Source organism: Scylla paramamosain, chromosome 40 (assembly GCF_035594125.1).
Source record: "Scylla paramamosain isolate STU-SP2022 chromosome 40, ASM3559412v1, whole genome shotgun sequence".
Classification (NCBI taxonomy): domain Eukaryota; kingdom Metazoa; phylum Arthropoda; class Malacostraca; order Decapoda; family Portunidae; genus Scylla; species Scylla paramamosain.
Window position 1 is genome coordinate 116,563 of NC_087190.1, and position 22,324 is coordinate 138,886.

General features: G+C 41.4%; 2 protein-coding genes and 1 long non-coding RNA gene across 5 annotated transcripts; 1 reads left to right on the top strand and 2 right to left on the bottom strand.

Moving 5' to 3' along the window:
• Positions 1 to 772: 772 nt before the first annotated feature.
• LOC135092660 (uncharacterized) lies at positions 773 to 10,085 on the bottom strand. The gene is made up of 6 exons (XR_010262972.1): positions 9,372 to 10,085; positions 9,001 to 9,170; positions 8,586 to 8,849; positions 7,116 to 7,372; positions 3,366 to 3,550; positions 773 to 2,482 (listed from the first exon to the last, which is right to left on the bottom strand). It is a non-coding gene; the product is annotated as an uncharacterized LOC135092660 (long non-coding RNA).
• A 241-nt stretch (positions 10,086 to 10,326) lies between these two features.
• LOC135092659 (uncharacterized) lies at positions 10,327 to 21,371 on the top strand. 3 transcript variants are annotated; one of them, XR_010262970.1, is made up of 7 exons: positions 10,327 to 10,542; positions 13,531 to 14,138; positions 14,741 to 15,955; positions 16,987 to 17,094; positions 18,154 to 18,281; positions 18,850 to 19,035; positions 19,195 to 19,350. XR_010262970.1 is itself a non-coding variant. In XM_063991263.1 (6 exons), exons 3-5 carry the CDS (start codon positions 18,194 to 18,196, stop codon positions 19,580 to 19,582), a joined length of 369 nt encoding a protein of 122 aa, XP_063847333.1. In that variant the 5' UTR covers positions 15,822 to 15,955; positions 16,987 to 17,094; positions 18,154 to 18,193; the 3' UTR covers positions 19,583 to 19,610; positions 20,180 to 21,371. The 3 variants fall into 3 exon arrangements, 1 of the variants encoding a protein (XP_063847333.1); XR_010262971.1 differs by lacking the exon at positions 18,154 to 18,281; XM_063991263.1 differs by lacking the exons at positions 10,327 to 10,542; positions 13,531 to 14,138; positions 19,195 to 19,350 and adding exons at positions 19,488 to 19,610; positions 20,180 to 21,371 and having other exon boundaries at positions 15,822 to 15,955.
• On the bottom strand, positions 13,743 to 14,935 carry LOC135092658 (glutamate receptor 4-like). Its single transcript, XM_063991262.1, has 2 exons — positions 14,749 to 14,935; positions 13,743 to 14,152 (listed from the first exon to the last, which is right to left on the bottom strand). Exons 1-2 carry the CDS (start codon positions 14,933 to 14,935, stop codon positions 13,905 to 13,907), a joined length of 435 nt encoding a protein of 144 aa, XP_063847332.1. The 3' UTR covers positions 13,743 to 13,904.
• Positions 21,372 to 22,324: the final 953 nt, after the last annotated feature.

The following is a 22,324-nucleotide window of genomic DNA, read 5'->3' on the forward strand; positions in this document are numbered from 1 at the left end:
AACGCGAGAAAACCTTTAAATTATCACAACGCGAAATATACACACACGCTAAACTGGATGCGTCATTAATTAATACCCCCCCAATAGTTTATAGCCCCTCCCCTATTCATTGCTCCCCCCCCCCCTCCCTGCCTTGAGGAACACCTTCACTTATGGCCTGCTGTTGGGTCAGATTTGAGCCATTTTAACCTCGAATTACATACAATACATACATACATACATATCGTCTCCTTGCAATAATTATAATAGTCTTCCTGGCTTAATTTTTGTTTATTCATTATTCCTTATGTATTTATTAATTATTTGTCATTTGTCTAATTCCTTGTTTTATTTAGCCTCGGTATTTAACTAAGCATTTTTTTTTTTTTTCACTTTCTGACTGTGGCCCTTGCAATGAATGGCTTAATTGTTTATTTACTGTTCCTTACGTGTTTATTGATTATATGTGAGTTATTTATTTGATATTCATGATTTTTTTTTTAACTTCGTATTTCTTTATATGATAGTTTTATCTTTTCGTGTTTTCTGGCTTAAGTTTTGTTTATTACTCCTTGTTTGTGTTATTAGGTGTGTCATTAATTATTTGTCTTATTTCTCGTAGTTTAATGGATTTTTTAGCACTTTAATTATTAGAGTTCCTCACCAGTCATTTTATGAGAGAGAGAGAGAGAGAGAGAGAGAGAGAGAGAGAGAGAGAGAGAGAGAGAGAGAGAGAGAGAGAGAGAGAGAGAGAGAGAGAGAGAGTCTAAATGAATGATAAAAAAAATAATAATCAGTTACAGTATTTTATTTATAAACAAGAACAATTCATGATAATAATAATAATAATAATAATAATAATAATAATAATATTTAAATACAAGGAGGAAAATGTGTAATAATAATAATAATAATAATAATAATAATAATAATAATAATAATAATAATAACAATAACTGCTTTTATCTTACTCACACAGATAAATAGTTTTATAAATAGTTTATTGACCATAAACATTGTGTACATACACACAAAATTAAATAGAACAGATAAAAATTTCAAAATGTAGTCAGTGACACACAGAAGACTGGTGACAAAACCTACTAAAGCCCATTAAATGATTGGGTGTCTCAAGTTTCCACATCATCAGTGGAACACTGCTTCTGAGCACTCAGGGATGGACAAGCTTTTCATGGCTTGTGTGAATGGAGACAAGACGTGTAGGGGATTTATTTGTTGTTTTTTCTTGTCCTACTCTCTCTTCCTCCATCTTGACTCTTCCTTTGCTTCATCCTACTCTTTCTCTTGCTCATTCTTTCTCTCTCTCTCTCTCTCTGGACTTTTCAGACATAGCTCCTTATGATTTTTTGGCAATCCCAAACCTGTTGACAGTATCCTTATCTGAGAGCCAAGGAGACCATGCAGAATGTGGCAGCATACCTATCATTGGTTGCAGAAGCATTTGAGCAGTGGAGTGATGGATGATTGTAGGAATGTGGTGGCACTGCTATCCACCATGACATTCATCCACATAACAGAACCATCTCACATGGTGCATTCAGCCTCAGGGAGAGGAACCTCTGTAGCCTTGGGCAGTAGCCCTTGGTCAGGTTTGCTCCAGAGTCAAACCTGCTTACCATCCGAGAATACCTTGGGGAGGAATGAGGAAGCCTTTTGCTCTGAACCCATGAAAATTGTTCAACCCTATAAGGGAAAAATATGAATGTTGAACAAATTGATGAGAAATGGAAGGATTAATGGGCTAAGTGTGTTGGATTACAGAGGGCTTTCTTTGAAGGACATTTTGAATGATACCATAATTTTGGCCCTTAGCCCAAGGTTGGATACTTCTGAACCGTTCTTGCATTTTTAAGCTAAGTAATATAAAATGCTCAATTAACAAAGGAAGGATAATGAAAAGATAAAACAAATCAGGAATTATATCAATTCATAGCTTTATCATAGTTCTAAGTCATAAATACTACAAAAATTAGTCAATCTCTTCAGAAATAATTATAAGATAAGCTTTAATAATAAAAAGTATGTATAAATAGATGAAATGTTGTCACCTTCACCAATGCCGGCTTCTTGTTATTCAGCACATGCTTGTGCTTCCTGAACACCGGTCTCATACTGGATAGAGACAGTAATGTATGGAGGTTTGATGCAATACAACATTTTATATAAGGATCAAAACTTGCATAAACTTCCTGTTTGTGTTTTTCTACTAAGGTGCAATTGTTAGGTGAGCATTTGCAACTTCCTACACTTAAACCATAACATCCCTACTACAGTGGCTCAGAGCCACACCATCACTTGTTGCTTGTCCACTAGTAAATAAGTTTTTTGTTTGTTCATTCTCATTCCTTCCCTATTTAAAACATCATTCCATCTTGTCATGGCCTCTTGAAGATCTTGTTGGCTTCCTGTCACGACAGCGACATCGTCTGCATAGGCCAGCATGATCTCTTTATCCTCCCTTACACACACTTCCTTCAGGCATCTGTCCATGTATATAATGAATAGCAAAGGAGAGAGCATCAATTATTCAATTATTCAATTATTCCTCACACACACACATACATACACACACACACACACACACACACACACACACACACACACACACACACACACACACACACACACACACACACAGGTAATAACAATAATATCTACCCTATATTGTAATGCACATTTTCATAATCACCACTGAATCATCATCATCATCATCATCAATATTTTTTATCAATAATATTAACAGTATTTATATATGTACATAGCATTACTATTATTACTACACACACACACACACACACGTACATACACTCACCTCTCGGCAGGGGTGGTGGGGAACAGGAGGAGGAGGAGGAGGAGGAGGAGGAGGAGGAGGAGGAGGAGGAGGAGGAGGAGGAGGAGGAGGAGGAGGAGGAGGAGGAGGTGGACGAGGAGGAGGAGGAGGAGGAGGAGGAGGAGGAGGAGGAGGAGGAGGAGGAGGAGGAGGAGGATTAACACTGTGTGAGTGACTGACAGACTGACTAACTGACTAACTCACTAACTGACTGAATGACTGACTAACTGACTGACTGAATGACTGACTAACTGACTAACTGAGTGACTGACTGACTGACTCACTGACTGATACATACATACATACAGACAGACACAAGTACACAAGAATAAAAAATAAAATACATAACTGAAAAATCATTGCAATACACAGACAGACAGACAGACCAATGACAGAAAGACAGACAGATGGAGACAAACTAAACAGATAGATAGATAGTGAAATGACCACACAAAACACACACACACACACACACACACACACACACACACACACACACACACACACACACACACACACACACACACACACGCACCTGTTGAACATAGTAAGCTGTGGCTTACTATGGCTTATCCCCTTATCAGCTGGAGGGAGGGCTACAGCTAATAATCTTTTCTTCTTCCTTATCCGTGCCTCCTCCTCGTCCTCCTCTTCCTTTTCCTCCTCCACCTCGTACTCCGGAACTGGCGACCCCACCACCGGCACCTCCGACATGGCCTCCTGCGGGATGGTAAGGTAGTTAGGGAACTGTCTGAGTTAGCGTGTGTGTGTATGTTGGTTAAGTTTGGTTAAGTGTTAAATAAAGAATGGTACTCTATATTAATTTCAATATTTATCTACTTATTATCTGTATTTTGAAGATACATGTACCATTTGAACTGTAAACCTTTGTAATTGTCTGTCTCCTGCACACCCAGCTCGTCAACACCCCTGTGCCTGCAAACGGGTCACTGAACATTAAATAAACTTGTCTCAGTCCCCTACATACACACAAGTGGCTGGCCAAACACTGCATCAACACAAACAATGGATAAACAGTGGGAATCTGCTGGTCTGAGTCCCCTACATACACACAAGTGGCTGGCCAAACACTGCATCAACACAAACAGTGAATAAACAGTGAGAATCTGCTGATCTGAGCCCCCAAAACACACTAGTGGCTGGCCAAACACTAGATCAACACAAACAGTGAATAAACAGTGGGAATCTGCTGGTCTGAGCCCCCAAAACACACAAGTGGCTGGCCAAACACTAGATCAACACAAACAGTGGATAAACAGTGGGAATCTGCTGGTCTGAGTCCCCTACATAAACACAAGTGGCTGGCCAAACACTAGATCAACACAAACAGTGGATAAATAGTAGGAATCTGCTGGTCTGAGCCCCCAAAACACACAAGTGGTTGGCCAAACACTGCATCAACACAAACAGTGGATAAACAGTGGGAATCTGCTGGTCTGAGTCCCCTACATACACACAAGTGGCTGGCCAAACACTGCATCAACACAAACAGTGAATAAACAGTGGGAATCTGCTGGTCTGAGTCCCCTACATACACACAAGTGGCTGGCCAAACACTGCATCAACACAAACAGTGGATAAACAGTGGGAATCTGCTGGTCTGAGTCCCCTACATACACACAAGTGGCTGGCCAAACACTGCATCAACACAAACAATGGATAAACAGTGGGAATCTGCTGGTCTGAGTCCCCTACATACACACAAGTGGCTGGCCAAACACTAGATCAACACAAACAGTGAATAAACAGTGGGAATCTGCTGGTCTGAGTCCCCTACATACACACAAGTGGCTGGCCAAACACTAGATCAACACAAACAGTGGATAAACAGTGGGAATCTGCTGGTCTGAGTCCCCTACATAAACACAAGTGGCTGGCCAAACACTAGATCAACACAAACAGTGGATAAATAGTAGGAATCTGCTGGTCTGAGCCCCCAAAACACACAAGTGGCTGGCCAAACACTGCATCAACACAAACAGTGGATAAACAGTGGGAATCTGCTGGTCTGAGTCCGCTACATACACACAAGTGGCTGGCCAAATACTGCATCAACACAAACAGTGAATAAACAGTGGGAATCTGCTGGTCTGAGTCCCCTACATACACACAAGTGGCTGGCCAAACACTAGATCAACACAAACAGTGAATAAACAGTGAGAATCTGCTGGTCTGAGCCCCAAAACACACTAGTGGCTGGCCAAACACTAGATCAACACAAACAGTGAATAAACAGTGGGAATCTGCTGGTCTGAGTCCCCTACATACACACAAGTGGCTGGCCAAACACTAGATCAACACAAACAGTGGATAAACAGTGGGAATCTGCTGGTCTGAGTCCCCTACATAAACACAAGTGGCTGGCCAAACACTAGATCAACACAAACAGTGGATAAATAGTAGGAATCTGCTGGTCTGAGCCCCCAAAACACACAAGTAGCTGGCCAAACACTGCATCAACACAAACAGTGGATAAACAGTGGGAATCTGCTGGTCTGAGTCCGCTACATACACACAAGTGGCTGGCCAAATACTGCATCAACACAAACAGTGAATAAACAGTGGGAATCTGCTGGTCTGAGTCCCCTACATACACACAAGTGGCTGGCCAAACACTAGATCAACACAAACAGTGAATAAACAGTGAGAATCTGCTGGTCTGAGCCCCCAAAACACACTAGTGGCTGGCCAAACACTAGATCAACACAAACAGTGAATAAACAGTGGGAATCTGCTGGTCTGAGCCCCCAAAACACACAAATGGCTGGCCAAACACTAGATCAACACAAACAGTGGATAAACAGTGGGAATCTGCTGGTCTGAGTCCCCTACATAAACACAAGTGGCTGGCCAAACACTAGATCAACACAAACAGTGGATAAATAGTAGGAATCTGCTGGTCTGAGCCCCCAAAACACACAAGTGGCTGGCCAAACACTGCATCAACACAAACAGTGGATAAACAGTGGGAATCTGCTGGTCTGAGTCCGCTACATACACACAAGTGGCTGGCCAAATACTGCATCAACACAAACAGTGAATAAACAGTGGGAATCTGCTGGTCTGAGTCCCCTACATACACACAAGTGGCTGGCCAAACACTGCATCAACACAAACAGTGGATAAACAGTGGGAATCTGCTGGTCTGAGTCCCCTACATACACACAAGTGGCTGGCTAAACACTGCATCAACACAAACAATGGATAAACAGTGGGAATCTGCTGGTCTGAGTCCCCTACATACACACAAGTGGCTGGCCAAACACTAGATCAACACAAACAGTGAATAAACAGTGAGAATCTGCTGGTCTGAGCCCCCAAAACACACAAGTGGCTGGCCAAACACTAGATCAACACAAACAGTGAATAAACAGTGGGAATCTGCTGGTCTGAGCCCCCAAAACACACAACTGGCTGGCCAAACACTAGATCAACACAAACAGTGGATAAACAGTGGGAATCTGCTGGTCTGAATCCCCTACATAGACACAAGTGGCTGGCCAAACACTAGATCAACACAAACAGTGGATAAATAGTAGGAATCTGCTGGTCTGAGCCCCCAAAACACACAAGTGGCTGGCCAAACACTGCATCAACACAAACAGTGGATAAACAGTGGGAATCTGCTGGTCTGAGTCCCCTACATACACACAAGTGGCTGGCCAAACACTAGATCAACACAAACAGTGAATAAACAGTGGGAATCTGCTGGTCTGAGCCCCCAAAACACACAAGTGGCTGGCCAAACACTAAATCAACACAAACAGTGAATAAACACTGGGAATCTGCTGGTCTGAGCCCCCAAAACACACAAGTGGCTGGCCAGACACTGCATCAACACAAACAGTGAATAAACACTGGGAATCTGCTGGTCTGAGCCCCCAAAACACACAAGTGGCTGGCCAGACACTGCATCAACACAAACAGTGAATAAACAGTGGGAATCTGCTGGTCTGAGCCCCCAAAACACACTAGTGGCTGGCCAGACACTGCATAGGCACAGATGGGGAGCTGGTTTGGCCTGACAGCACCCTCCAGTATTCATGTAAATTCTGGCTACCATTTGCAATTCTATTTTGGGGAGCCACACCTCAGAGAGTCTCTTTTATTGAAGTTTTGTCCCCCCCCACGGCTGGCTGGCCTACATAACAAAATAAATAGATAATGTTTTTTTTTTGTCAGTTAGAGGACTTTTTCATCTCTACCTGTTGAAATAAGATTATCTCGGAAAGTTTAAAAATGATGCATTACTACTACTACTTACCCTGAACAATACCTCATCCTCAGCATCAGAGGACGGCCCCTCCCCCTCCTCACTGACTAACTGTTGTTGTTGTTGCAGTTGTTGTTGTAACAGAATCAACCTCTTCCTCTCCCTCTCTCTCTGACGTGCCTCCCTCCTGGCCTCCCTCTCTCTCCTCCTCCTCTCCTTCCTCTCCCTCCTCTCTTGCTTCTCTCTCTCTCTCTTGCTGCTGCTGCAATCTCTGGGTCCACCATGTCCTCGTTGATCCTCGGGATTTGCTGCAAAAGGAGGGAGAGAGTGAGTGAGTGGAAGTGGGAGAGAGGATGAGAGAGAAGGGTAAAACTATTATTGTAAGAGAGAGAGAGAGAGAGAGAGAGAGAGAGAGAGAGAGAGAGAGAGAGAGAGAGAGAGAGAGAGAGAGAGAGAGAGAGAGAGAGAGAGAGAGAGAGAGAGAGAGAGAAATATGTAGCAGTAATAATAATAATAATAATAATAATAATAATAATAATAATAATAATAATAATAATAATAATAATAATAATAATAATAATAATATCAAACATTCTCTCTCTCTCTCTCTCTCTCTCTCTCTCTCTCTCTCTCTCTCTCTCTCTCTCTCTCTCTCTCTCTCTCTCTCTCTCTCTCTCTCTCTCTCTCTCTCTCTCTCTCTCTCTCTTTCTCCTAGTGCAACCTACACTCATAAATTATTTCTTGCCCCAAAAAAGCTAATTTGGAATAAGACAAACAGTAACAAGTCCGAACATAGCAGTGGATCTTAAACTCCTAGAAACTGGAGACATTACTGTATTCCAGACCTTGGCGTTTGTATACAAAGCTCTTAATACAAACACAAGAGACACGGGCTCATGATATTCAGTTAAGACAGACAGGTAACTTGAGGACACCCTTCTGCTGAACCTCCCGTGCCCAACAGAGTGTCGTCTCACGAGGAACCAAGCACTGGACCCGGCTCTCGGACACAGTTAAAAACAAACCATTACATTCCTTTAAATTACTGATAAAACAACACTTAACAAGTAATTATTCATTGTATTTATTAGTTTTCAAATTGTAATCAGCTCTACTATTATAAACATATGTAATTGTTTGTAATTTGTAATAGTTATTATTATTATTATTATTATTATTTACTTTTGTTATTGATATAATTCTTTTTTGCATGTATCTATAATTTGATTGGGTTAAAGTTATGAATTACTTACTAAATAATTATGTACTGTCTTTTTCTTTTTTTTTTCATGATAGCTGAATAAAACACTGGTCTTAAACCTTAGTGTAAAATATTCATTAGTCCACAAAGACCTTGTGCTCCATGGACTGGCCATCACATATCAGAATGTCTATATACCAGTCTGTCTGTATATATTAACACCAATATATATCATTTAATCAATCAATCACTCTGTAAGGAAAATATAGACAAATAAATACAATAACAACAGATGTATATACACTCTCTCTCTCTCTCACCTGCTGAGGAGGGAGATAAGCCAAGCCACAGCTAACCCAGGTGTGTGTGGCCCACCTCCACCTCCCATCACCCCCGCTGGCAGCACCGCATGGGGGCAGGAGGGGGTGAGGGATGACTGGGCAGGGGTCACAGGGAGAGGGGTGGCTGGGGCAGGGGTCTGGGGCTGGGGTCGGGGGAAAGCCTGGGACTCCGACCACTTGCATGACCCGACCAACTCCAACGACTTCTGCCCCTAATACCTGCGTGTTGTCAGCTGGAACAACCTGAGAGGAAGGAGGTGCTCAGAAGTAGTAGTAGTAGTAGTAAGATTGATTTTCTATCTCTGTCTCTCCTTTCTGTATGTAAAAAACTTTCTCTCTCTCTCTCTCTCTCTCTCTCTCTCTCTCTCTCTCTCTCTCTCTCTCTCTCTCTCACCTGTATGACATTCCCTGCCTGCACTATCATGGGGAAGTGGGGCTGCGGGGCTGAGGCATCTTGGGGCAACACCTGAAGCATGTTCCCCACTCGAATAACCCTTGTTGTGGCGGTGGTGGCAGTGGTGGTGGTGGCGTCAGTCCCCTCGGCTGCATCGTAAGGTACTGGAACTGTTGGGAGGAGGGGGGTTAGTTTGGGCGGCCACGCCCCGGGGACTTAGCCTTGGGAGGAGAGCGTGCCCAAAGGGGGGCAGGGACCGGTTCTTGTAGGGGCTGCGGGCACACGCGGGAGGGCGGCCCTGGGGAGAAAGCTACTAGATTCGTTCAAAGCATATCTAAACCTAACAGAACACTATTTACAAATAAACCCACCTGTTATAATTAGCTTGTGCAACAGTTTGAGGGCGAAGGTAAGGAGTGAGGAGCCACTGCTTACAGGGATAGCCACTGTCCCCGGGAAGGTAGCATCCTGCAGGTACATGTTGTTCCTCAAACATCAGTTTGAGTGCTGACTTATCTAGTATTCTTGCATCGTTGACTGAGCCAGGCCACCTTGCCACAATGTCAAGAATCTTATAGTGAGCATCAAATACTACTTGCACATTTATGCTGTGATAGCGTTTCCTGTTCACATATACATGTTCATCGACATGAGGAGACACAATTCTTATATGAGTGCCATCAATCACTCCCACAACACCGGGAAACTGAGTTACTTGCATGAACTCTGCCTGTTTTTGCTGCACTTCACGCTGGGTGTGAGGGAAAGCCCCGAACTGGCAGATTACTTCTGGGTCAGCCAGTGCATCAATTGTCTGTGATATTGCACGGCTGATAGTGGGCTGCGTTGTTCCAAAATCATCACAACTGCACTGTTGCATTTTTCCTGTGGCTAAATATCGTAATGTGATGGCCACCATCTCAGGGGTCAAGGCTCTATTTCTTTCAGTTTTACTTTGCAGCTTGTCTCTCACTATATCAGTCACTGCAACAATACCAGCACGGTCCAATCTGAATCTTTTCAGTAACTCAGCATCGTCGTACTCAGCGAAAATATCTCTTCTCACTCTGTAGGTGCGCCGCTGACGTTGTTGTGCCGCCTTCCTGCTAACGGCTGGGTTCATCATGCTCTAAATAAATTTTCCACCTACCTTTAATAATCTGTTGGAGGTAACTTGTGGAAAGAGAAAAAAAGTGCATTATTTTTATGCAATAATATTTTTAATTTTTGAACTTGAAAATGCAATATACTTTAATCCAGAGATTTAAAAAGTGAACATACGTTTTAACCCAGCGGGTGCTGTAAACAGTACGTTGGCGGTTCACACCAGTTCAGAAGTAAGGTATCTTAAATTGCACTCGACAATGTTGTGAATACTTTAAAATGCTTGAAGCCATACTTGATGCCTTCCATAACGTGTAAAGTAAGAAGTTAGCCTGTGTTAAAAAGTGGTGATCCCTGCAGATTACCAAGGCATTCAGTCTCCCAGCAAGTGCCAAGAGGCATTCATTCAATGCTCCGCTGACACCAATTTGCCCAAAGGTATGCATTATATGTGGAAAGTACATTACGTACGGTGTAGAGGTGGTTGTCTAGTGATATAAATGGTAAGGTGGTGGTGCTGGTGATTGTGATGGTACTACACTGTTATTACCGTATGTCAGTATATTGAGGCTTGATATCACTTTTATTAATGTGCCAGTATTTCATTACCTATCTTATGAAATAACACTAGCTCTTGATATATTCTTTTCTACAAACCTTTAACAATAATTGAAACGTTTTTTTAAATTGAATTCAATGCCTTTTCTTATTGATGAAAATAGGAAATAATTATGGCTACCACTGGCTAGACACGCCATACCTTGCCTTGAGTTTAGGTATGGTTAGGTTAGGTTTGATATGGTTGGGTGTAGTTAGGTTAGTTTTGGGTATGGTTAGGTTACAGCAAGTACAGTTAGGTTAGTTTGGGTGTAGTTAGGTTTGGATGTGGTTAAGTTAGTTTAGGTATGGTTAGATTACAGCAGGTATGGTTAGGTTAGTTTTGGTGTGGTCAAGTTAGTTTAGGTATGGTTAGGTTACAGCAGGTATGGTTAGGTTAGTTTTGGTGTTGTTAAGTTAGTTTAGGTATGGTTAGAACCTTGGACAAAAAATGAGGAACATCACTGAACCAAAAGATTTTTATTTATTTATTTATTTATTTATTTTATTTATTTATTTATTTATTTAATTTTCTTTTAATATTTCAATGAAAATTAGCAGTATTACTTATATCTGTCAACTTTCCAAGAGGGTTAGAGAATGCCTCAAGCCATTTGTAAGATAAGATTACACGTAAATTGCTTGGTTTAAGAGAAACTGGCATGTTAGTAAAATGAATCTTTACTGTCATGTGAATGAATATTTATAAATGCAAAAAGTTTAAATCTCCAAGAACAACCTGTGTTTTACAGTAATGTGGGTAGCCCACATGGGACCCATAAAGTAGCCCACAAAACACCCACATGCCTCCCATTATCCAATGTTGGCTGGGTATATATATATATATATATATATATATATATATATATATATATATATATATATATATATATATATATATATATATATGAGGAGGCAGTAGACATCTGCCTAAATGATAATTACTACCAGTGAGGTCTAAAGCACTGTTCAGGGGGTGCTGTGAACTTATCATTAAACCCAGCTGTGACCTCGCTGAACGTTTCCCTTTGTGTCTCACAACACAAGGGGGCAGTCATAGCCTGCCCTCTAAAGACAACTCTCTTCCTCCACACAAAACTACAAGCACCTAATAACACACACACCCTTCACTCAAAAATTTTAAAATCATCGTGGCGACTCCTACACCAGCCTCGTAGTCCCCATCTGGGGAGGGGACCATAAATGTCCCCAGGTCAGACTGCCTTTCTGTCAAAGACCCTAAGTGTCTTGACACCCCCCTCAACTTTTTCTTCATTAACTTCTGCAACATTCGCAGTCAAAGATCTAATTTTCAATCTGTAGAACACCACCTCTCCTCTTCTAAACCTCATCTTCTTTTCCTCACTGAAACTCAGGTGTCTGAGGCAACTGACAGTAGCTCCTTTTCTGTTCCCTCTTACTTTCTCTATCCTCATTTTCAGTCCAAAGCTGGATGCTGCGTTTATGTGCGCAATGATTTAACCTGCTCTCGTGCCCACGCTCTTGAATCTTCTGAGTTTTCCACCATCTGGCTACGACTACAGAGTCACTCTCATACTAAATTTATCTGTGCTGTATACCTCTCACCTAACTCCTCTGATTATAAGAAATTCTTTAACTACTTAACTTCCAAAGTGGAGCACATTCTGACCCTCTTCCCTTTTGCAGAGATCTCCATTCTTGGAGACTTCAATGTTCACCACCAGCTTTGGCTTTCCTCTCCCTTCACTGACCATCCTGGTGAACTAGCCTACAACTTTGCTATCCTCCATGACCTAGAGCAATTGGTGCAACACCCTACTCGTATTCCTGACTGTCTTGGAGATACGAGTACACCCAACATTCTTGACCTTTTCCCCCAGCCTCAGCCCCAGCCCCAGCCTTTTCATCCCAGCCTCTCCCAGTGTATCCTAGCCTCTCCCAGTCCATCCCAGCCTCTCTCAGTGCATTCCAGCCTCTCCCAGTCCATCCCAGCCTCTCCCAGTCCATCCCAGCCTCTCTCAGTGCATTCCAGCCTCTCCCAGTCCATCCCAGCCTCTCCCAGTCCATCCCAGCCTCTCCCAGTGCATCCTAGACTCTCCCAGTCCATCCCAGCCTCTCCCAGTCCATCCCAGCCTCTCCCAGTGCATTTCAGCCTCTCCCAGTCCATCCCAGCCTCTCTCAGTGCATTCCAGCCTCTCCCAGTCCATCCCAGCCTCTCCCAGTGCATCCTAGCTTCTCCCAGTCCATCCCAGCCTCTCTCAGTGCATTCCAGCCTCTCCCAGTCCATCCCAGCCTCTCCCAGTGATAATAAAGCAATTTGGATTTAGGAAAGGGAGATTGTGTTACAAACTTACTGAGTTACACTTAGATCTATAGAAAACTGTTATCAAATGGCATATAACATTTTATGTTATATGCCATAATTTATTATGGCATATAACAGATTATTATTACAGATGCCATTTCTTAAAGAAATGGCATCTGTTTTTTTTTTTTTTTTTTTTTTTTATTATTCTCTTTCTCTCTCTCCCTCCCTAAGGCAGTGCTCCTCTTACAAAGGAAAAATAAATAATTAAATAAGATAATTAATTTACAAATCAAGGGCTGGATTTGTGTCTGTGGAGGCCTGTGAGCAGCCTGAGTGTGGAGGCCATCTACCTGAAATATTTATATTAATATTTTTGTATCTGTATTCCATGCAGTTTTTAATACATATAATATATTATAGTGAAAGGAACATATTTATTTAGTGTAAATGAAACAAGTGGTTATTTTGATAGTAATAAAAAAAATATTTAGTTCATAGAAAACTAGTGTTTGATTAATTTAAGTTTCTTTCACTTACAGAATATTTATGTGGGAGACTCCTCAGATTGTGGAGACCCCAGATTGTGGAGGCTCCTGGGCAGCTGGTCTTTTTGTGGACTCCTAAATCTGGCACTGAACAAAATTCTCTCTCTCTCTCTCTCTCTCTCTCTCTCTCTCTCTCTCTCTCTCTCTCTCTCTCTCTCTCTCTCTCTCTCTCTCTCTCTCTCTCTCTCTCTGTCTCTCTCTCTCTCTCTCTCTCTCTCTCTCTCTCTCTCTCTCTCTCTCTCTCTCTCTCTCTCTCTCTCTCTCTCTCTCTCTCTCTCTCTCTCTCTCTCTCTCTCTCTCTCTCTCTCTCTCTCTCTCTCTCTCTCTCTCTCTCTCCTCAACTCTCAACCACTGGATGGTATATCAGTTCACACAGCAAGAAGCCAAGGACCCACCGAGGCTGTCACTTGGAAGAGGTCATTGTTGTTGCATCCAGCATCCCAGCCTGACTGCCTAGACAGGTCCCGCAGGTTGCTGAATGGCAGAGGTGCAGGCTGCTCCACAGCAAGATGTGAGACCAGTGTGGCAGAGTATGATGTGTACACAATGAGGGACACACTGTAGCCAACCCAGTAGATTACCCGTGCTGCAGTGCTGATTGGGTAGGTGTTGGAGCCTGCAGGAGGAAGAGGAGGAGGGAAAGATGCCATGAAAAGGCAATTTTAAGACATGGAGGATGATGCAAAGGCAATTTAAAATCTTTGAAAGTAACACATCTTTTTAAATTTAAAAATGTAGAAAAGACCATTTTAAAATGTTTCAGAGATGAAAATGCAATTTAAGAGTTTTTCTCATCATTTCTAAAAGATTTATATCTCATATCTTACTAAGAAAACTGTTGATATCATCATATGAAGAGAACTACTGATAAAATTAAATACATTACTTGATATCCATATCAGTCATATTAACACCACTTGCTTATATTGCTCATGCCAGAACTAATTCAAGTTAATATCAGCTCAATTATGAAAATACACCAGGTATCATGTAAAGTTTCCCAGTTTTAAATATATCCTTTAATAACTGTCTTTCTGTATTCCCATCTTATCAAACATTAAACACCACTACCCTTGCATTCAACTTAGTCTCATACCCCAACAGGTCCTCACCCTGCTGTAGGAGGGCTGGCAACATGTACCAGCCGTCTTACCAAACACTAAATGCTCCAACACTTGAACTGACCAGTCTTACACCTCAACAGGTCCTCACCTTGTTGTAGGAGAGCTGACAACATGTACCAGCCAGCAGCAACTCCCATGCTAACAGGCTTCTCCCCCGTGGGTATGTAGCACCTCTGGAGTCGCTCGATGAAGAAGAGGATGCTGGCGAGGCCTGTCGTGTTAGCCGGGATGCGCCGGTACAGAGCTGTGTCCGTTGGGGTTGTGTAGGCAAGCATCTTCTTGGCAAGGTCCTCGTAGGTGGCCGCAAACAGTTTACGGCTGTGGGATGAGAACTTGTCTTGTGAATGTGACGTTGGGGTGAGTGTTAATCTGATTTTGTGTTACTATGTTCTGTGGGGAGTGGGTGTTAATGTGATTTTTTGTTAACTGAATGCTGTGTCTGACCTCCTGAGGTGTAGTATGGTGGGCCACAAGATTGTCCCTTTCCACTAGGGGCTGACAGATGATATTAAGAGTGTGAATGTGTGTGTGGTGTTAACGTGCTGGAGTGTGCACAGCCAGGAGTGTTTGGGGAATGAAAATAAAAGGAGTTATGGATGTTTAAAAATGCATCTTTTGAGAGCTAAGTATACAAGAAAGTTGGTGTGTTTGGGGAATGAGTAAACAATGAAGAAATGTTTTGAGGAACTGGGTGTGCAGAGGCAGGAGTGTTTGGAGAATGAGAATACAGGAAGACAGGAATGATTTGGGAATAAGTGTACAAGAAAGGAGTGTTTGAGTGACAATATATAAGGAAGAGGTGTTTTGAAAATGAGAGTACAAGGAATGAGCATTTTGGGAGTTAATATACAAGGAAGCAAGTATTTAAGGGACAAGTATACAAGATTATTTTCCTGTCATATGTCATTATACAATGTTTTTCTTTGTTATATACATCATTCCCTTTCACTTTTCATATCTTGTGTTCTCGTCATTCTGATGTAATGTTACAGATAGAGAATGTTTGGTGTCAAATTTTCACTAATTTCATATGTGTATAAACTTTCATTTCATTGACTTTTTTTTACTATTACTACTATATTTGCTTGCTTTTTAAACAAGTCTTTTCTTTCAGAGGAGGGGAAGCACAGGGGAAGAGGAGGACGAGGAGGAAGAGAGTTAAGAGTCACAAGAGGAGGAGGGAAGGTGGAAAGAAAGAGGAAGGAGAGGAGGAGGAGGAGGAGGAGGAGGAGGAGAGGAAGATGGAGAAGGAAAGGAGAAAGATAAGAAGGAAGGAAATGCCGCAGAAGGAGAAGGTGAGTTGTTAATAAGGTTTTGTGTGACAAGTTTTCTGAAAATTTTATTTGTTTACATGAAGTTTGTTTTGTATATATTACTCTTAATATACTACTTCTCCCACCACATGCAATTTGTCTGTCTGCTGTTGTGGTTCTTTCATTTCTTGTTCCCTTTCCTGAATATACCATTTCCTTAGTTTCATATCTAGTACCCTCCAATAAAATTTCTGCTTCTCGGTCTCTGTACTTCTCTCGTTTTTCTTGCTTGGCTTCATTCCTCAGATCCTTCTCTTTTTCCCTTTCTTCCAAGTTCATATCTCTTTTTTACCCAAATATTCTTGTATTCTGAATTTTCAGCCAGCTTCCCAGTTCTCACTAGGATCTCCTTTACTGTAACTTGGGATCTCATTCTCACTTTTAATGGTCTTTTACCTCCTTCACTATATTTTCCAATTCTATATGCTTCTTTCCACTTCTCATTCCAGTCCCTGTTTCTTCACCTTGGACCATTGTAATAATTTTCCTTACCAACTCCTCTCTCTCTCTCTCTCTTTCTCTCTCCTCTCTCTCTCTCTCTCTCTCTCTCTATCCATCTCTCTCTCTCTCTCTCTCTCTCTCTCTCTCTCTCTCTCTCTCTCTCTCTCTCTCTCTCTCTCTCTCTCTCTCTCTCTCTCTCTCTCTCTTATTCCCTTTTCTTCCTTTCTTCCTTCCCTCCTATCTTTGTTTCTCCCTCCACCTCCTCCTCCTCCTCCTCCTCCTCCTCCTCCTCCTCCTCCTCCTCCTCCTCCTCCTCCTCCTCCTCCTCCTCCTCCTCCTCCTCCTCCTCCTCCTCCTCCTCCTCCTCCTCATTCATTCTACCTAACAAGAAATAATGGATTCAAGATTATACCCAAACGTTTTAAATCCCACAAGGCCAAACATTTTTTCTTTAATCGTATAGTAAATATATGGAGTAAACTTCCTGCAGAAATTGTGAACAATATTGAAATTGTGAAAGCAATATTATTGAATCAGTTCATCCTAAACATTTGCACTTTGTTTTTCCACAGAGCAATAAGAAATTAGAATTGACAGAGAAACCAGACAAGGGACTGCATTTGAAGAAGCACAAGAACCAAGAAATTACATCATTCAATGAAATGACAACATAATCTAAAGTAAGAATTTACATAGCTTTCATTTTGGTTTACATTCTGAAAGGTAACAGTAACATGGATATGTTTTTATATTGAAATCTTTCTCTGATTGCATACAAATGGTACCAATCAACAAATAATAATGTAATACTTAGAAGCTGGGAATTCAAATCACTGGTAGATAAAATGAACCACCATTCTAGAGTGTACATAACTAAGGAATTAATATACTGGTTAACTGTCACACCAGCATGAACAGAATAACAACAATTGTTGAGTAGAGTCTGTAGGAGGCAGGGAAGGAGGCATGTAGTCAGTTTTAGAGAGCAGTTATTATGAAATCAGCTGTAGAATATTCCTAAGATGCAATACTACTGGAGTCTGTCAGCTTGAAGACAGTTTATTAAAGAAGGGAAGTTCATGAGATATAAAGCCTTTGATTATTCAGTTTCATTTCCAAAGTAACATTTATTTATTGGTGTGTTGCTTCCTGTAAATAGTAAAGCCTTGACAGCACTGCATCTCTCACACCATGCTGTAACTGTTGAGAGAACCCTAACCCTTAGAGAGAGGAGGAGGGAATCCTTGGTTTATGTTCAGTAAAGCCCTGTATTCTTGTCATGGCAATGTAGAATGGAGGCGTCATTGGTTTATGTTCAGTAAAGCCCTGTATTCTTGTCATGGCAATGTAGAATGGAGGCGTCCTTGGTTTATGTTCAGTAAAGCCCCGTATTCTTGTCATGGCAATGTAGAATGGAGGCGTCCTTGGTTTATGTTCAGTAAAGCCCTGTATTCTTGTCATGGCAATGTAGAATGGAGACGTCATTGGTCACATACTGTTCTAATGTAATCTAATGTAATCTAATGGAATCATGAAGGTGTTAAAATGCAGGAATATGGATGGGATGCTACATCAGCAGCTTTTGTCATTAAGGGTGGTAAAGTGAAAGATTTGTTAATCACTTTGGTCTTTAGTTGATGCTTCTGGTGAGGCTTTCCTGTTTAAACTTGGCATAATATATATAAAATGATGTGGCATGTTAAACAAGTTAACTTACAGCCTTCTTGTGTCTTTCACAGATAGAAATAAAAAACATCACAAGACAGAATAGTGAGCTGCATGCACCTTATCACAGAGTATAAAGTCACTCCCTCAGAGGAAAAAGACAAGGATGGCACGTCTTCATGTGAGAACTCAGAAGCTAAATGTGAGCTACCATCCACATGAATATATATTTGTATATCAAACTGACATTCTCCTTGGAGGGAGGATTATCCAAAGTGCACACACACACACACACACACACACACACACACACACACACACACACACACACACACACACACACACACACACACACACATCTCTGCATCAGGACTCAACAGCCAGACTGATAAACAATTACTTCACCCAAGATGATCAGCTGATAGGATTAGCTGTGGATGAGCCTCCTGTGGTGACTAGGAGTACAAAAGCCAGCAGCTAATTTTGGGAGCTGCCAGTCATCATGGTCCTGGTGTCTGAGGTGCTGCTTTTGCATTTTCCCAGTCATGGGTGGAGGCCACATCACATTTATTCATTCACAGTTGCTCTTAGTTATCTCTGTTACAAGTTTAAATTTTTCCTGGCTCCACAGACATTTCTGGTGCATCTAACCCCTCTCTCCATTGCCCTTCTATTTCCCTTAGTCTTATACCCACTTCTTACATTACGTCTAATTACTTCCATTGGTCATTCTTGGCTGGCCCTCTGTTGCATCAATTTTTCACCTCCAGGTACAGATACCAAGGGGAAATTGCTGGGTCAAGTGGCTACACTGACATCTGAGGTTAGCAGGTTGGAGAGTGAGTGCAGCAGTCTTCAGGTTCAGCTAGACTGTGAGAGGGATAAGTATAACAAACTGCTGGGAGAATCTCTTGCTCATGAAAAGTTGTCTGAAGATGTCATAACTGAACCAAAAGGTAAGAAAGTTTATATTCTCTAATAATAAAGCAAATAATTTTTCCTCACTGTTGCTCAATTTTTTGAATTAATAACAAAATAAAAGCATTGTTATTGGATTTGTTTATTGAGGCTGTATTAAGAAAAAGTTGAGAGAAACAAACTTATTGTTTTATCAGGAGAAACAACAGGATTGGGAGGAACTGAGCTTTAACAGAAGCTGCAACAACTGCAGGAGGCTCACAGGGTCCTGGAGAGCAGGTTAACTTGCAGCATGAAGGAGGTGGCTGAGCTGAGTGACAGGAAGTAGCAGCTTGAGCATGCTGTAGTGCATGGAGGAGACAGAGTCCATCGGTGTGTGCATGTTTTTTGCTCATTTGAATCATCTGTAAAAGTGAAGTGGAGGAAGTGTTTACTGTTTACTGTATGCCATTTCCTTGGTCTTTTAATGAAGAATTTTATCCTTCTTCAGGTGACTACATCACCATCTACCAGTTGCAGCGAGGAGTGATGAAGCAACAAGCTCGAGAACGCGAGTTAGACCTTGCCAGCCTCCATCATGAATGAGAGGAAATGAAGCAAAACCACTCTGCAGGTTAGTGCTCTCTTTTGCATCTCACACACTTCTTATTCATGTCATGGCAGATTAGTGATTTCTGCTGCATCTCACACACTTCTTATTCAATTGCTGGCAGGTTAGTGATCTCTGCTGCATCTCACACACTTCTTATTCAATTGCTGGCAGGTTAGTGATCTCTGCTGCATCTCAAACGGTTCTTATTCAGGTGTTGACCAAAGTACTAAGCCTTCATATCATTACCTTGCTCTGTGATGGAGGCTACACCATCTGGCATCTAGCTGAGATTTAATGTTGCAGTAAAGCTTCCATATGAGTTCATGTAGAGCAAAATGTTTTCAAATGCCAGGGAAGTAGTGTAAATGTAACCTTCCAGAGAAATCTATCCCTCATTTATTAGTTAACAGGAGTGTTTAATGTACTTAATGTGATTAGCCAGGATCAAGGGTCAACTTCTTCACTGACCATTTACTCTCAGGTGATGTATCTGTCCTCCATGAGTCACCAGAGACACATAAGGTGTTGTAAGTGAAATTTCATCTATTAGATTTATTCAAAATGTGAATTAACACAGTTGTTTCCTGCAGGATTTGATATCAAAGCTGGTGCAGGAAAAGGAAGCAGATCATGACCTTCAGCAGCTCGAGAAGATAAGCAGCGTCCTTATAGATATGTTATATAAATATGTTCCTTTCACTATAATATTTTATATGTATTAAAAACTGCATGGAATACTACTGTATTCCATGCACTTTGTATTCCATGTATTCCAGCCACTCAGTCTCCTACTGAGTGGCTGGGGTTTTCCAAAAGTGAGGGTTGGTGTTCTATACCATACCATGTGCCCTGTTTGTATTCCTTCTCTATCCTCTGTATTATATTCTATGTAAAGATGGTGCTGTGGTGGGATCTACTTCTTATTCCCTAAAAGTGATGAGGAGTGACACTGGGCAGCATTAATTTGCTCCTTAGAGATGGCTGGGTTCCTGTGGATGAGTGGGCCATGCTGTGCTTTGTCAAGGATGGTGTTTGGTATTGTGATGACTCTTGCCACAATCAAGTGTCTCCCACAGAGTAGTGGAGTACCTATGTATGGTGTTGACCCAAGCTGTCCAGGTCTCATCCAATGCCTTAATATGATTTAGATGATCAAAATGGTTTAACTCACCATTTAATCAGCTGACTGATTTGAATGGAGAAGTATGTAATGTGTTGTAGCCTAACCATCCCTGCCAGCATGGTCAGACTCTTGGTAGTAACCTGAAATGCTCCTAGGTAGTGAGTATCATTGCACATAATGATCTTTACTTTGTCAGTAATTCAATGATACTGAATATTACTCTACTGGATTTTGCTCAGCACTGCTTGGTAACTTTTGGCCATAATCCCAGGTCTGGAATGATATGAAGCCATGTTTTTACATTCCATATGAGACAGGCAAGCACTATGCTTTGCCTGACTGATACCTGTACTTTGCATTTATGACCCCAGGTAGTTCATCACTCTCTCTCTCTCTCTCTCTCTCTCTCTCTCTCTCTCTCTCTCTCTCTCTCTCTCTCTCTTCTCTCTCTCTCTCTCTCTCTCTCTCTCTCTCTCTCTCTCTCTCTCTCTCTCTCTCTCTCTCTCTCTCTCTCTCTCTCTCTGTTTGGAATTATACTGTATATTAGGAAATATCATTAAAGAGTGTGTGTGTAAAAAGTGTTTGCATTATTGTGCATTTGATGTTGGTTTCATGATTTATAAAGATTGCTATTTTTAATAAAGTTATTGAAATTGTTATTGAGTGTTTGTATTGAACTCATTAGCTTTGTAATAGTGTGCGTCTCATCATGCATTCATTAATGATGTAGAGTGGAAATGTCCCATCCTATCATGCATAATATCAATGCATTATTGGTTTATGTTGTTATTTGTGTATAAATTGTAAAGTATATGCCAGTCTATTTTAGTACAAACTAAATATCAGCTGGAAAGAGAGGACAGGTAATGGCACACTAAAACACAGGAAGGGACAATGATATAACCATCCAATTTAACAATACACAGAGCAAGAAGAATGAGAAAGCAATAAAAATGGATTATTTAATGGATGATTAATAGACCCTCATTTGTAATGTTATTTCAGGCAAGAATATTAAAAGAGACAGCTGGCTTGCCCTTTGTACTTGTTCAGCTTGCCCTTTAGCACTTGTTCATACATGACAGAATGAGAGATGTATGGGTGGGGGTGACACCTGGAAATGGGTATGATTCATGAAGGGATTGATTGATTGGTTGACTGACTGATTAAGAAAAAAAAAACGTAGCAGTGGAGGGTGGGGGGGGGGGGAAGGCGCCCCCAACTTTCCAGTCATATATGGCGTGGAAGGGACAATACCAGCAAAGAAAAATATGAGAAAATGCATAATTTACTACAAAAACCCAAAATGCGAAATAAAAACCTTGCCAAATTGAACCTTCCCACGAAGGTAATGAATGGAGTTTTGATGCAATGAGCCACAGTTACTTAAAACACTCAACAAATATAACACCTGCCAAAAAAATAAAATAAATAAATAAAATCAATCAATAAATAAAGATAAAAACGCGAGAAAACCTTTAAATTATCACAACGCGAAATATACACACACGCTAAACTGGATGCGTCATTAATTAATATCCCCCCAATAGTTTATAGCCCCTCCCCTATTCATTGCTCCCCCCCCCCTCCCTGCCTTGAGGAACACCTTCAC